Source organism: Meriones unguiculatus, chromosome X (assembly GCF_030254825.1).
Source record: "Meriones unguiculatus strain TT.TT164.6M chromosome X, Bangor_MerUng_6.1, whole genome shotgun sequence".
NCBI lineage: Eukaryota > Metazoa > Chordata > Mammalia > Rodentia > Muridae > Meriones > Meriones unguiculatus.
Window position 1 is genome coordinate 81,031,011 of NC_083369.1, and position 16,640 is coordinate 81,047,650.

At 40.0% G+C, this 16,640-nt stretch overlaps 1 protein-coding gene across 7 annotated transcripts in view; it reads left to right on the forward strand.

Moving 5' to 3' along the window:
• Window positions 1–253: 253 nt before the first annotated feature.
• Window positions 254–16,640, forward strand: part of Gria3 (glutamate ionotropic receptor AMPA type subunit 3) — a 350,275-nt gene continuing 333,888 nt past the window's right edge. For 3 of the 7 annotated variants that reach the window (XM_060375313.1, XM_060375314.1, XM_060375312.1), the window contains exons 1-2: window positions 637–991; window positions 2,164–2,322. In XM_060375313.1, the coding sequence (XP_060231296.1) occupies window positions 901–991; window positions 2,164–2,322 (250 nt within the window). In that variant the 5' untranslated portion in view covers window positions 637–900. Of the gene's footprint in view, window positions 563–635; window positions 992–2,163; window positions 2,323–16,640 lie in introns of those variants that run through there. The other 4 variants (XM_060375315.1, XM_060375316.1, XM_060375317.1 and 1 more) reach the window with 4 other exon arrangements.

The window sequence follows — 16,640 nt, forward strand, 5'->3', positions numbered from 1 at the left end:
GACAAATGTAGAGACAATGCAGCTTTTTAAAAAGAGGAAACTGGTTGCAGTTGAAAGTCTGGTCCACGTGAAGACTGGTGTATTTCTGTTGATCCCATCTCCCGTGTTGACAAACGCCAGCGCCTAGGCTTTGCAGTCCAGAGCTGCATTTGCAGTGGAGCTAAGCGGTTTGCGGCTTTAATTCCACGTCAGATCAACTTTGATCAATATCCCCCTACCGGCCCAATTGGAAGAACCCAATTCACCGGAGCTGAGCCTTTGAGGCTTTTAGCTCTTTTCTTCTTTGCCCCTCTTTAAAGCCACCATCTTCGGGGGCGGTGGAGCCCTTTTGCTTTTCTTTATAATTTCTTCCTTATTTCTTTATCTCTTCCCAGTTTTTTTTCGTTTTTGTTTTTCGCTGTTTTGTTTTCGCTCCGGTTTTCATTCTCTCCATCTGTCTGTCTCTCCGCACTCTCTGTCTCTGTCTCTGCCTCTCTCTCTCTCTCTCAAAGAAATCGCTTTGGGGAACCCAGCTTGCAGCCAATGAACCAGCCTTCCAGATTGGTGTGAAGACAGAAGTGAGGTGGGGGGGCGGGGAAGGGTTTGAGAGATCCTGGGAGGAGGGAGAGAGACACAGAGAGAGAGAGAGAGAGAGAGAGAGAGAGAGAGAGAGAGAGAGGGAGAGAGAGAGACAGAGAAACAGAGAGACAGAGAAGAGGGAGAGAAGAGGAGGAGGCGGTGGTGGAGGAGGATTAGTGTGAGGTGGAAAGGAAGAGTGAGCGAGCGAGAGCAAGTTGAGGGGAGGGGGTGTAAGAGCCGGCGAATTCTTTTTCTTTTTCTATTATTATTTTGACGACTCCTGAGTTGCGCCCATGCTCTTGTCAGCTTCGTTTTAGGCGTAGCACCACCAAGCAGAAGAAAATGGGGCAAAGCGTGCTCCGGGCGGTCTTCTTTTTAGTCCTGAGGCTTTTGGGTCATTCTCATGGAGGATTCCCCAACACCATCAGCATAGGTAAGCTCTCCAGAGCCAGCCAGAGGGGGCCAGGCTCTTCTGCATCTGAAACCCACTACCCTAGTGGGGCTGGGGGCTATCGCAATGCGAGTCCTGTTCTACATTGCTTGGGGACAGTGACTAAGGATGGGAGACTGAGCAGAAATCTTGGGGACCTGAGCTGCGAGGAGCTGACTAGTATGGGGGTCATCCGAAATGAGAGAGGGGATCTCTTGGGGCTAATGCGGGTAGATGGCCAGGTTTTCTGAGCTGACCACGGAGCAAAGGAGTCAGGCTGGAGGTTGGGATGCTGCAAGAGGCTGAGTCGCGGCTTTTCAGCTCGCTGTTCTGGACTTTGCCACTGCATGCTTGCAGCCGCTGGAAGTTGTCCCAGGGTGATACTGCCTGTCTGGCTGCTCCAGGACGCATAACCCGGGCCCAGGTCGCCTTGTCCTGCGTCTCTGGCTCCAGTGAGACAGACAAGTGTTAAAGGAGATGGAACCCACTTTGAATCCCCCAGACCAAGGAAGTAGCTGGGTGAATGGAGGATGGGGTAGGAAGTGGGGGTGATACAACGAGTCGAGTCGGGCAAGCAGGGAAGTCACGCAGACCAGGGATTCATGAATTGCTGCTGTGTCTGTCTGGAGACCAGCTCCAGTAGCCGGAAGGGAGTTCTCCCCGCCTCTGCCTGTATTTACAAGTAGAGAAGTTAGAATTGTTGCTTTTATTGATCTACCCCCCTGTATTGTTATGGGGGAAAGTTGGGACAGCAACCAGAATGAATTTGTTTTTCTTCTCACCCTATCCCTGTATCTCCCCCCACCTCCCCCAAAAATGAGCCAGCTGTGGGGATAAGGGTGGGGGTGGGGCTGGAGTCAGGGCTTGGGGCCAGGCTCTAGCTTAAGAAAGAACCAAGTCCCATTTTCAGTTCCTTCATCCGACCCTACAGCATCCCCCTCTCTCCTTCCTCCATTCTCTTTAGTTTCCTCAGTGTAGAAAACCCAGATTTTTCACAGTGGAAATCAGAGTTTACAAGTATTGAAAGACACACAGGTTGAAAAATCAATCCTCTATGGAGCTTCGCAGTAACACAGAGGTGCCTGGTATCTAACACTTGCTACTTTCTAACTCATTCTGAAGTATGGGGAGGGGGATTGGCACACAAGCCAAATTTCGATTGCCTTTGCTTCTAGGTGGACTTTTCATGAGAAACACGGTGCAGGAGCACAGTGCTTTCCGCTTTGCTGTGCAGTTATACAACACCAACCAGAACACTACTGAGAAGCCCTTCCACTTGAATTACCACGTAGACCACTTGGATTCCTCCAATAGTTTTTCTGTGACTAATGCTTGTAAGTAGATCTGCCTTGGCTCCCTTTGGGACCTTGGAGGACCTCATTTACATTTTGTTTGTGATGCACTGCTTATTTGTGCCCTGGAAGGTGTGTGTGTGTGTGTGTGTGTGTGTGTGTGTGTGTGTGTGGAGAGACTGCTTTATAAGCAGACTGAGGTAGGAGTCAATCCTGGGTTCATGTTGCATAAATCAACCTTGAAGGATTCTGCAGCGGGGCCGAAAGCAGTGGGCAAAACTCTGTGGTGAATTATGTTTCATGAAAAACTTTCACTTTCCTCCCTGCTAAACTGGTGTCCACTCCCCCGCATCTTTTTTCTGTTGTTGTTGTTGTTGGGGGAAAAGAAAGAAAGAAAGAAAATAGCATGGTTGTTCAGGGAAATTTCAGATGGATTTAAAAAGAAGCAAAAGCAGCTCCTTGATTGAGTTAATGCAGGGCATACAATACTTGAGTGTTAAAGCTGTGTCTGGTGGTAGGAATGAGCTTGTAGGATTGCCTGACACATAGGAACAAAATATGAGAACCCTGCAAATAAGTGACCTTGAGGCATAGATCAGGCTGGTTTCCCTGGCCTCTTTCAGTCCTACCCAGAGAGCTCTGATAAGAACTGATAATACTACAAAACTGATTGCAAGTGATAAATGCTTTTCAGCCTGAAAGGAAGAGGGAAGACAGTGCTCAGGTGAATTTTTGAAAAGGCAGTTCTGTCTGTAGAACACACATGCTTTAGATCTAGCACACACACACACACACGATTGTTAAGGACAACACAATTCTTAATTTAGAGCAAAAGATTTGCTGCTGGGAAGAGACTTGAAGCAAGAAAAACGAATACCAAAAAGGGGAATTTCATCAGCCCCAAAGCCATTTCTGAAATCAATAATTGTCCTCGTGATTATCTCTTTGCAAAGGGGAAATTTTAACAGTAAAATTACAGGAACTCAAATGGCTAATAGCTTGTTGGACACAGGGTTTTTGCTTTGTTTTGTTTTGTTTAACTTCAAGGGATTTTTGTGAGAAACACTGAATTCTTCATCTAAGCTTACATTATTTCACTAAAAGTTTCTCCCAGATGAAGGCAATTAACACAAAGTGTGTCTTGTTTCTCTGGTTGGTGTAGTTTGAAATCTGAAGTTTCATTTATATTGATAAATGTGTGTGTGTGTGTGTGTGTGTGTGTGTCTGTGTGTGTGTGTGTCTGTGTGTGTGTTTGTCTGGTTGAGTTTGACTTTGTATATGACTTTTTTCAAATCCGTCCATCTGAAAAGATAGGAAATCCCTAACAATCCATAAATAAGTCCCCCAGAGCACATTTTTATATTTGGATTTGAAAACTTGAGCTAAAGGGAAAGAGGAATGAAAAAGTAATTTTCAAAATATATAACGGATATTAGCTTGCAGAAAAATTCAGCTGAAAGTGCAGATCCTTTTACAAACATTTTCTGAGTCACTCTGTATTTGACATTGTTTAGTTTTCTAACACTGACAAAAGGAAATTTATTAATTTTAGTTAAGTATCAAAATTGCAAAATGTCTGGTTATACATTGTGTCTGTCTTCTGTGATCCCCAGCCTCCCTCTAGCATTTACAAGGCACATTTGATTCTTAATCCTGCTGCACTGTGATCTGCTCAAGAGGCTGGCTCTCAGATGTAATTTCCTAAATATCAATTAGAACAGATTTAAAACCAAATACATGAAACTAACAAGTGTACTATAATTAACGAGGAATAATATGTATTTCATCTCCCTTCCCAGTCTTTCCACTGTTGAGCAGTGGGCTAAGAGGACCTTTTGATTTCTCAGGAATGATTGATTTCCAAAGCTTTGGATCTTGTTCTTATGATCAAACTGGTCTGACACTCACAAGTCTACCTCTGGCTATCAGAACCCTACCTGAACAACAGTCAAGAAATGACATTTGTCATGAGAAAAATCTCAGATTTAGGAAGAGGAAATAAGTCACCCATATTGGTGTTGAGTTGTCTTAACTCCTTACCTATCAGGGAAATAAGGGAACAATATAAGAAAGGAAAAGGAATTGATAGAAATATCAACTTGAATCCACAACACTTACTTACAAGGCTGGGTTATAGCTGCATACATCAGAGAGTGAGAAAAGGAGTAAGATTAACTAGGCAGCTAGAAAAAGAAAACCAAAAGGACACCTCCTCCTTAGTTATGTCAAATACACATATATGTATGCACAGACACAGGGAACACATGGGAGAACAATCTAGAAATAAGTGATGTGTACCTAGCGGCCTGTTGCACTCTCAAAGTTTACAGCTAATTCAGAAGACAGTGGAGAAAAGCTGCCATCTTCTCTTGTCCATGAAACAGTCAGGTCTGAAAGTCACAATTGAGGGAGGGACTGGGAGGGAATGAGGGATCGGGACACGGCTGGGATACAGAGTTAATAAAATGTAACTGATAAAAAAAAAAACAAAATAAAATAAAATAAAAAAAGAAAGTCACAATTGTTGAAAAGGAGTCAGATCCAAAAGCTTTCTCTTGGCAGCTGCTGCTTGGTGGTTTGGCATGAGAAAGATTCTTAGTCTAACTACAGCCTCTGAAAACAGTAGTTCAAGGAGGCAGAGAAGCCCTGGAGAGGCCTATTTTCTCCCCCTTGATTGTTCTTTTTCTTGTGGAAGCCTAAGTCAAATATTTCAGATAAAAGCAAAGAATTCTAACAGTACTTGAACCAAGCAAATGACTGCAGATCCCAGTCCTCCAAGCGATTACCTAATTCTACAGAGGAAACAAATAACTCCAGTATCCTCTGATCTTCCTATCTGAGGAACTCTATAGAAAACCTCAGATGAGTCCAACTCTGGCCACACGTCCCTCCTATATAGTTCAGTGTGGAACTGGGCTAGCAAAAATTAAAGAACCTTCCTTGTCATGCAGAATGACTGGTTTCAGCTTTCTTTGGGACTAGCGTTGATCTCATTATCTTTTCTGCATCTTCAATCCCAAAACAAGCACACACTTCTCAGGGGATAAGGTATGCAGGTAAACAGAAATGTGAGGGATAAACAAACAGTAATGCCTTCTGTTCATGCCCTCTGCTTTCCCTTTGCATTGTCATCTTGCTCCATGCAATGTATTCAGAAATTGCTCTCACAATGAATCCAGGCACCAGTTATTTAAAGACTCTACTAGCAAGAAAGGTTTTCTGTACAAGCATCAAGAGGTTTGCTTAAGACAGACTCTGACTACATTCTGTGCCTTAAGAGACCAATAAAAGCCTCCCTAGCTTTGAAAGGTAGTTCAGTTGGGATCTTAGCTCAGTGGAGAATTGAAGTTTCTCAGCGAGATCTTCTGATTTAGAGCACATGTTCCCATTTCATAGGTACTAATAGAGTTCACTGCCTTACTTTTCAGTTTAGCTGGGGAAATGGAGAATGATGGTGTGAATAAATGGTTTTTAGCATGCATGTGTCTATAAACATCTATAGGCACACACATGATTAGTGCATATGAAAAACAATGCACACACAGTTTGTAAGTTACAGATCTAGCATTTAGGGAATGAAAAAAATAAAATAAAAAATAAACCAATTAGATCATTCTCAGGTTTCAAAGGGTATGGAAGTATCAGGATCCTCTAGGGTCCCATGGTGTAACTTTGCTGTCCTGGTTCCTCGGTAAACACTGCTAATTTTCTTGAAGTCCCCTCCTGTGTCTTGCTGCTGTGCACTTGTAGTGCACTCCACACTACACCGCCCCAGCCTCTGCAGTGTCAGCTCATTAGCACACAGATCTCATATTCCCTCTCCGCACTGTCATTGCAAAAATTGCTGTTGTACACCTTTAGAGCCAACAAATGTGCTCGTGGATTACGTACTGTTTGCTAGAAGCAGGGAAAAGGCAAATGTAACCTTAAAGGTTACAGAATTGTGCTCTAAATGCATTGGCTTAAATAAAAAATTGTTGACGAAAGCTCAGTGTTGTTGATAGTGGGAGTACTAGCTCAGCTGGAGCCCCAGGCAAAATCCCTTTTGTCGGCTAAACCTAACCTATCAGCTGCAATTTTTTCTTCTATTAATTTTTACAAGTGACTTGCAATACACCTGAAAACTGAGAACTTACCCTTTTTATAACTGAGCTTGTTTGCTGCCAAGTGTGCATAGCCTAGACAGGCTTCTCTCTCCTACCCACAGAGTCACAATCTAATTACCTAATTACTCTAATTTCGAGGAAGGACCCACTTAACCATTTAGGTCCACTGGAAAGGAAATGTCTCTCTTGATCACAAGCTCTGCAATTTAGTGGTTCTGTTTTGGCTTTGTTTGAGTGCTGGTCTTTTTTCATATGACTTTATAAACTAAAGTGAAGACCCTGAGATCAAGGCTCTTACCCTCCAATAGATTTGCACGTTCTAACCACTATCTGCTCTCACTATCCCCACCCCTCACCCCCATCCCTGAAAGATCTTTGCACATTTGCTGCCCTGCCTCTCTCCTGGCTAGTCCACAGGAAGTTCACTGGATTAGCTCCCTTAGTCCTTTTGGCCAGCTGGCTTAGCCCACTGAAGCACAAAGAGGTTGCCTCAGTGGTGTCAGTCAAAGATTTAAGTCACCTTCTCACAAGGTTTATTATCATTTATTTTTCTTAATCTGTTTTGTAATGGAGAAACGAGGCTGTTCATTTTGGCCATAAAAATAGATGGCAATCAGCAGGCTGTAAAGTTGAGTTTCTTGCAAAGTGTATTACCTCTCATACAAGACAGCCTCCTATTGATCTAATAAGTGAAGGCAGTGGAAAAAGAGGGTTTACAAAAAGACAAACAACAAAAAAAAAAAAGAGGAAAGAGAGTTACTCTGTCATTCTATTTGTCATTCTATTTTTCTTCCTGAAAAATAAGCCATGATTTTTATTTCTTGCTACAATTTAAACTTGTTTTTTTTCTCCTAAATGAAATTAATGTTCTAAATGCCCTGATTTTTACCTCAATAGAGGCTGTTTTCTTAATTTTACATTTCCCTTCATAGTCCCTAAAATTTAGTCAGTACTGTGAGCTGCTTTAATGTTTTTGGCCCTGGATATATCTATAAGTTTCATGGTTATGGGTATTTGGAGATGATTGGCTCGTTCTATTTTGACAAATTGAAAAATAAATGAAGGTGCTGAGATGACATTGCTTGTCTTCCTTTCTGGACAGGGGAATAGTCATTTTCATACAATTGTGAAACTTTGTATCTCCTATGAAGAACAAGAAAATAATTTTACAACCACATTTTGACTCCATTCCTTTGTATTTTAGTACTTTGGCTTTAATTAGATGAAATGTTCAGGAGAGAAAACCACTAAAACAACCAATGGGGCAATAGGTATACTTCAATAGAACAAGGGAGTTGCACATGCACAAAAGCAATGCTCTCCCTCCTTAAAGTTGCTCAGGAAATATCCAAGTCAGGCATAAAGTTTCAAGTAGTCTCATCCTAAAATCTAGAATCAACACAGAGTTAGGGACACTGTCTTTCCAAAGAGTCAGTGCTTAGCAAAATGATAATTTCTACTATTTTTATCACCATTATTTTCTTTTCTTACTCTGGCTGACCACCCACGCACTTCCTGGCCCAACCACACTAACTTTACACAGGGACTATTTCCTACACTGAAAGTCTAAATCTTTTCTTCTTTAGTATAATAGCCTTGTTCTTAGTTCACTCTTCTTAAGAACAATACACTATTTTGGGGATACCAGCTTTTTTCTGAACACAACAATATAACCTAAAGTAGTAGAAGAAAGGATTAAAATGAGTAATGAGAGTATTGAATTTAAAACCTGGCACTATAAGGGAAGATACTCAAATGGAGGATCTTAGGATATGATATTTATACTGGCTTTTTACCCAAATCAAAGATAGCTGGCTTTGGTCATGGAAGTCTTTTTTCAGGAACAAGTACTAGGATGAGTGTGAGTACAGCAAAACAACAGGCTCACTTTCCCTATGTAAAACTTGAAAGCCTTTGGGACTATTTTGGAAAGCAGCCCAACTACATAGGGTTTCATTTTATTGAAGTGGCTGTTGTATGATCTGTAATTATATGTGGGCAGTGGCAGGTTAAAGGAAAGTCAGAGAAGAGACGAGGATGGTAGGGAAACTGAATCTTATGCAGAAATTTTCTATTCTCTGGAATGACATAATAAATCGCACCTCAGTGATGGTAACACTAGATGTACTCGGAACCTAGCTGAGAAGCATCTCTTTCTCATTCTTTCTAGCCTTCTCTTATCTTGGCTCATTTATACATTCTGGCCTATCTCCCAATGGAAGTAAACATCCTACTCTCTTCTGGACTCAAACTGAATATTAGTGAGAAAAATAAATGACCTCCCTGCTCCTTGATTCCCAATTGTGGCTTGCTTTTTAGGCAGTTATCCTCAACACAACACTATTTGTCTGTATTTGGACAAGACAGAAGACACTGCTGGTGATGATCTCTTACCATGTGGCACAATTCACTATAAAATAGCATTTATCAACCTTTCATGTGTACACCATATGCCTGAAGAACATTTTAAACAGTATGATTTAAAAGTTAGCTATGGGCTCAACACTTCTCATTCTTACCAAGTTTCCAAGTGATGCTAATGCTGATGGTCCTTAAATCAAACTTTGAACAACAAAACAACAAAAAAGTTCAAACCTGAGAGACTATTCACCAAGGTATAGACTCTTTCTAACACGATTTTATCATCAACATTTGCACACTTTCACTAATCAAACAAAGTTTTTTAGGAGATATATTTGGTATATTCTGAGCCACACATGTCTCAATCATATTCCCAATAATCTCATGTACGTTTCAGCCAGGAAGGTGGCATTATTAGATGTCCATTGAGGACATTTTCTTAGAGTTGTTTTTTGTAGGACTGTGGAAGGTGAGCTACAGGTGAGAGAGAATGTAGCTCATGAGTCAGAATGACAGTGTGTTGGCTACTTGCCATATCCCAAAGTGCCCTGTTTAGAAACTGAATGTACAAGAGATCTAAACTTGGTTTCTAGCTCCAACTTTATTTCCACTTTGCATCTGGGTCAAGACATGCCAGAAGGAGGCATGTAACATCTGCTTTTCAGCTGCCTGGCTTCTCTTAAACAGGATTATAAACAGGAAGTCCAACAGAATTCTAGCTTTTTTTCCAGAAGAAACTGAAAAATGAACTAAGTGTTCGAGGTACTCAAAGTGAGGAAGGAAGTGTAATGTTGCTTCTGAACATATCTTAGCTGAGGACTGATCCAAGGAAGACATGCAAACATTATCCAGTGACATTTGAAAACTGAAACTGATACAACCCCCTCTCAAAATATTGACACTATAATTTTACAAATTTACCTATCTGTGTTATTACATTGGAAACCTATACTAAAATGTGAGTGTGCTATCTGGAAGGGAATGAGCTAAATAATTATTACCCACTCACATTTAAACAGAATTATTATTATTATTATTCAGATTAACACCTATTACTTTGCACAGTCCTCAGAAGTGATATCCAGGACAGGTAAGTGACCTAGAGTAAGACACTTATCTACCAAAGGTAGTTGAGCAAAAATTAGATGGTGAACATTAAGAAGGTAGTAGGAGACCCTTGGTGGAAAAGGGGTCAACTTAGTATACACTGTCTCTTTTTTTCACATTTGTCCTCCGTAATAATCTTTGGTCCTATTCACTAGGCTCTTATCTATTTTTGGCTGTTTTAGTGGCATTTGACCCATGGAATTGATCTCTTCTGATATAATACCCGCTCTATGCATGGTTGTTTGTTGTCATAGATAACTGATGTTAGAATTTCCTGTGAGAAAATTCTGTTACTGTGAGAAACTTTCAGAAGTAAAATCAGTTTGTAAGGAAAAGTTGTGAGCCATTTTTAAAGCTTTTTAAATTTTGCTATGATAAAAAACAAACAAACAAACAAACAAAAAGAACACCATCACCCCGCCACTTTCAATTATCCACGATTTGCTGCTCTGTTGCCAATTACTCACTGCAAGAAAGGCCTTAAAGGGCTCAGGCAATGGATGAGACAGGTAGAGATCTGGACTCAACCCACAGAAAGGTAAGCTTATGGATAAAGGTGTTAACATTGACACTCTCTGTATGGAAGAATTGTAAATTTAAGCCTGTTATAACCCTCAAATATCCTTACATCTCACTGCAGCTTCCAAAGCTATTGTCAATTAGTTTAAAACTGAGTCTTGAATTGGGCCATTTGCATCAGAATCAACAGAGATGCTTTTTTAAATATCAGTTCCCAGTTCTGAAAATACACGGTAAGCCTGTCTAACAAGCTTTGTGAGTGATACTCATAACATAAACTCAATTTGAGAATAATTTCTTTAAGAAATCCTGATACTATACACTGAGATATGCAGATTCAGGCTGAAATATATTGAACACCCACTAAGTACCAAGCAGTGTCTATGCACTTTCACATGTTGCTTCTCTGTGTAATTGAAGTCCTATTGACCCATGGTAATCATTAACCTAAAAATTTAGGATAGGACTTGAAAAAAACGAAGAGACTAATAGACTCATAGTCCCCAGCTCAAATAAAGCCACAACTCTGAGATGGCAAGTAGAAACAACAGAATGATTTTCACTTTTATTGTGTATCTTCCCATCTTTGCCATTGTTGGCCAATGATGATTCTTTTTTTTTTTCAATGCAATTTATTCAGGAACCTTGAACAATCCTCGGACCCTGGGGAAAGCCAGCCCACAGCTTAAATAGCCTCTGGGTAGCCAACCCAGGCGTGCCACGTGGGCAATGCAGATAGGTCCACATTCATGGAAGCAAGCCAGATCCTCAGCCTTAGCCAAATGTGGAATTGTTCGTGACAGAGAGCACTCACACAATGCTATAAACTAGATGGCACAGCAAATGTCAGTCTCTTTATTAAAATGGATGTTTTGTAGCATTCATTGTACCCCTTCTCCTCATGATTGTTGTCAACAAACTGAAATAATAAGTACCACTCATTGATGCTGTACCATGTGGAAAGCATCATCTGAAACATTTTATATGGTACAGCCCAAGGATTCATTACAGCATTTCCAGACATGAGGCACTTTCACTCCAATTTATACAAACTATAAATCAGAAGTGGTTCAAAATTCATAAGCAGCTAGTTCAAGGTTTCACAGCTGGCTCCATGATAGCACCAAGAGAATTTCCTGCCTCTAGAGCCTTACTCAATTTCAAACAGGAGTTGAAATCTTAAGTGATTATAAGGGCCAGACAGACGACATATGTGAGACATATGTTAATAAGGAATTGTGAAGCCTTTGATGATCTCATACTCCAAACTCCTATTTGAACATATACAAATCCTATTTTTAACTGACCATGAAAAAAACAAGATAGTCCCTAAGATGACTGGAGGTGGAAGGCGCATGTTTTTGACATCTGTACCACACTATACAGTATAATCCATTTAGCACCTAGTTATTGGTTTGGAGAAAAGCAGAGAGAAGAGAGACAAATTGTACTCAGTAGGGGAACAAAATCCATTTGTCTTTTCATCTTAGCAAAACATTAACTTATACCAGCGTAATAGAACTCTCGGTCCCCTCTGTATACATCACATATGTAATCTTACATATACAACACTTCATACAGTTGCTTTCCGTAGCTAAATGCCACCTCAACTCCAACCTTCCTTTGGGCAAAGGTGAAATGTATAGCAAGGGCAGAATGCTGGCAGGGGGTCATTAATATATATTTGACAGACCAGAAGAAGTCTTCTATGGGGGTCTTGCTTTGGAGACATTGTTTAGGCTCTCATACACATTTCCCACAAATTGAAGATACTGTATAAGTTAAGAATCTCTGAAGAAACACCTAAGGAAAGATCTTAACCTATATTTCAAGAGTGAGGTTTACTATCTTTTAACCAGAAGGGACATGTTTTCTAATTTGTTTGGAGTTGCAGACAGACACAAGCCACCTTGGTCATACCCCACCATTAGGTACTACTTGTAGGCTATCAATAGCCTACCATAGTAAGAGTGAGAGCAATGTGTCTTCTTATCATAACCCCATTACCAGAAATAAAAGTAGGACACAAATAAAATCTCGCTTCTTATTAAAATAGTAAACACGAAAACAATCTGGTATCCTATTCTTGTACTCAGTCAAAGTCAGTTCCCTGTCATTTTAGGTGTTCCAACTGTTAAGTAGTCTGCTTGCTGGTTCTCTTGAGGTAGTCAAGATAACATCTACTGAGAGCATTCTACTAACCAAGAATCCCTATCAGTAGTTTCTTTCTTTTAGGTTAAAAATAAAAACCTTTGACAGATATATAATTAATCAAGAAATATTGCACACTATCAATTCACCAACGATAATTTAATGAACAAAGCCTTTGATGCTAATTGGAGATAAATGTCTGGGGTGCCTATAGAACCTGTACTTGATTAGAACTTTATGAATGCTAGATAACTACTCCAGGGTGATGTGTTTCTCAGTAAAGACATGTCTAGAGTTTAAATTAAGACACCCTCCCCGTATATCACCATACAGTTTACTCTGATGTCATAATGTAAATTACAAAAAAAGTGAGCACTATAGATCTGGTGTTTCTACGGCTTTGTGAAACAATAAAAGGATAACAGAGATTCATAAGAGTAAGTAATTGACCAGGAGTTAAGACAGATATCCAGATCTGGTCTCAGATCTGACATCAACTGCCTCGATCACTATGGACCAGCCTCTGTATCTCTGGTTCCAATCTCTGGCATTTTTTTTTAAGTAGAGAGGTTCTTCTGGATAACATCTGAGACTTTTATCATTGATAGCCTATCACTATGCCTTACAAGCTCACTTCATTTCCAGCTGTAGAAATAACATCCAAATGGAATCTCTCAACTCTTTATGTATCCAGAAAGTTCTGTTCATGATTTTTGTCTTAGCCCACACTGCTAGATTCTAGGATCAAATTATCAGATCATAAAACTGGTGGATAGTGTTTTCTAGCTAGTTATTACTTACTTACCTTTTCACATCCCAACTTCTTCCAGTTATTATGAGACATTGAGCAACTTACTTGACTTCATCATGCCTCACATCATGATAACTCCTATTAAGTTGTTGGGAGCTTGAAATGAAATCACAAATATGTATAAAAGATGCATAATAGTGTCCAGTACCCACTGGCCATCATTATTGATACCATCATTAATTCAAGATATTTTGAGCTTTTTGTCTAAAAACAGAAACTTAGTTTCCTTTGAAAAGTGAAATCACTTGTCACTTCACAAACCCAGATTTCCTTCCTGAACAGCTGTTCTCTGAGTATTTCTACAGTTCTAAGTTCTTCTTCAAACCAAAGATTATTTTTTCTGCCAAGAAACCCATCACGACACCCCCTCATATTTCCAGCCCACCAACCTAATCTCAGACATCTCTCGCCCATGCATCCAAGTTTGCAATACACTTTAACTCTTGGCAGCAATAACTACCCAGACACTCCATAATCAAGAAACTTTCTGAGTTGCATATCTCTGCATAACCTAAGGCAAAATTGCAAAGGAAGATCTATGGTATCATCTCCCAAAGAAACTCTATTTTTTTTCTAATTCAATATGTTTTTAATCACAAACACTCATCTTCATGAGGCACTGTTTGTGTGTGTATGTGTATGTGTGTATGTTTGTGTGTGTGTGTGTGTGTGTGAGAGAGAGAGAGAGAGAGAGAGAGAGAGAGAGATTAATTAGCCAAACATTCAATTTGTCCTATGAAAATGATTCAAAATAAAACACTCTGTCCAAGTACATAGTGGACTGGCTCCGCAATACCTAAAACTTCTGTAGAAACAGGACTGCCCATTGAGGACTATCAGAAAAAGCAGCAAAAAAAAATGTTTAGGAGACCCCTGGTCATTTTTTTCCTATGGGCATCATATTAGTAAGTGAGTGTTCTTTCTGAGCCAGAGGAACTGAGGATAAAAACACTCCATGCATTCTCTTCCCTGGTAGGCACTGCTCTGTACTCAATCATTTCTCATACATCTCTCATTCCTTTCTACCTCTTGGTATCACTAAGTCCTTGATAATTCTTTTAATGCATTGCTCTAAAGATGGTGAAAGCCAAACAGAAACCTACTTCTGGTATATTTCTAAGTCCAGGCAGGCTCTTGGTACATAAGAGTTTAAGTCTGCTCTTCATAATCATTATTCGTAATGTCCTTTAGCCTCCTGGTTTCTGCCAGAACCAACCCACTGTCCTTGATTCTTCCTTCTACATCTTATAGAGATATAGGAACACAAGGACATGAAAACAATGAAGAAAGCCAAGCTGCACTTTTCGCAGGATAAAAGTGACCTGGAATTACCCAGTTTTTTTTATACCACTTACTCCTGATTCTTGTGTTCTCCTTTCTTATACTTTTGGTGCAAAGGGTTGCTAACCCTTCCTTAGTGGAAAGCTGTTCTTACTATTCCACTTGCAAGCACTAAAAAGACAAATACAAGCACTAAACTGGAATATAAGAATTTGAATCTTTGCTCTCTTATTGGTAGTTACCTGACCTTAGATAAATGTCTTAATACCCCTGCGAAATAAGGATAAATATAACAGTACATATGTTATACAGGTACTGTGAATATTAAATAAGAAGATCATTCGTGTATAACATTTACCATAATGTGTGGTATATAGTAAGTGCTGACAGAATGGGAAGGTAGTTGAAAATAAAGATTTCAAAATTAAACTGAGGAAGAAATTTTTTCCTGTATTTTTTTTTCCATTCTCCGAAGCTCTGCAAGGCAACTCATCTCCCTTGTGACTCTGTAGCTGAGAACAAGTTGAATGAGACAACCTTTGAATACTGAGAATGCTACCTTGAGTATAAGAGACTAGGTTTGGAATTAAAAAGGTAGAAAATGAATTTCATGAAATATCAAAAAGTAAGGCTATATACACTACTAGGCTTTAACCACGCCACAATTAAGTGGAGTTCCTTAGGGTACAGTCCTTCCTTATTTACTGTCTCAGAACTGGGTATGATTTTATTACTACCCATTCTGCTTCAGATAAAAGATCTTACTGCTTTGGATTAAGCAGGATAGGCACTTGCTGGATTAAAGGAAAGAACAAACTTTCTTCAGACATAAAATCTGCTTTGTTTTAATTTTTCAGATGAGAAAAGTGAGCCCAGAAATCTTCACACAATCAAGGGAAAGAATGTAGTACCCACTGAACTTTCTCAGGCACAGTTTTCATAAATTCTTTCATTTCAGGTGACACATGCAGGATGGATGTTCAGAGCATTTCCTTTTTGAAAATTTTATTATTATTATTATTTATTACAATTATTATTATTTATTACAATTTGTTCACTTTGTATCCTAGCTGTAGCCTCCTCCCTCATCTCCTCCCAGTCCCACCCTCCCTTCCACTTCCCTCACATGCCCCTCCCCTAGTCCACTGATAGGGGAGGCCTTCCTCTCTTTCAATCTGACCCTAGCCTATCAGGACTCATCAGGATTATCTGGATCCTTTTTCTCTGTGGCCTAGTATGGCCACCTCACCAGAGAGAGGAGATCAAAAAGCAGGCAACTGAGTTCATGACAGAGGCAGGCCCTGCATCCTTTGACCCTGCTCCCCTTACTAGGGAACCCAGTTGGATACTGAATTGCCCATGGGCTACATATGAGCAGGGGGTCTAGGTCCTCTCCATACATGGTCCTTGGTTGATTTATGCATTTCCTTTTAAAAAATATTTAATTTTATTTTATGTGCATTAGTATGACGTTGTCAGATCCCTTGGAATTGGTGTTACAGACAGTGGTGAGCTGCCATGTGGTTGCTGGGAATTAAACCCAAGTCCTTTGGAAGAGCAGACAGTGCTCTTAACCATTGAGCAATCTCTCCAGCCTCAAACATTTCCTTTCAAGTGGATGGCTTTTTCTCCTTTTGATGGTGCCTAAGTCAGACTAGAAATATTAAAAGAGGGTGATGTGGAAAAAGGTTAACAGAGAAATTTTGCTAGCATGACTTTTTCCACATTTCAGTCTCCCTTCTCTCCAGAGCAAAGGTTAACTGTCTAATTCCATTCACTGGGGAAGGTGGGGCTTAGAATCACTAGACAATATAAGCACTTTTTCTCCTTTGTTTTCCCATCACCTTGGCCTTTGTCTACCAGCAACCTGTCTCTTGCAGGTTGATACCTGGGTGATGACCAAAAGCAGTGTAGACTTTTTCTTTCATATATCAAGATATTCATGCTTCATCAGCTTCATCTCCTCTTCTCATTATTACACAATGCTGTCACTGTTTTTCTTATAGATTTTCTTAAACTTGGCT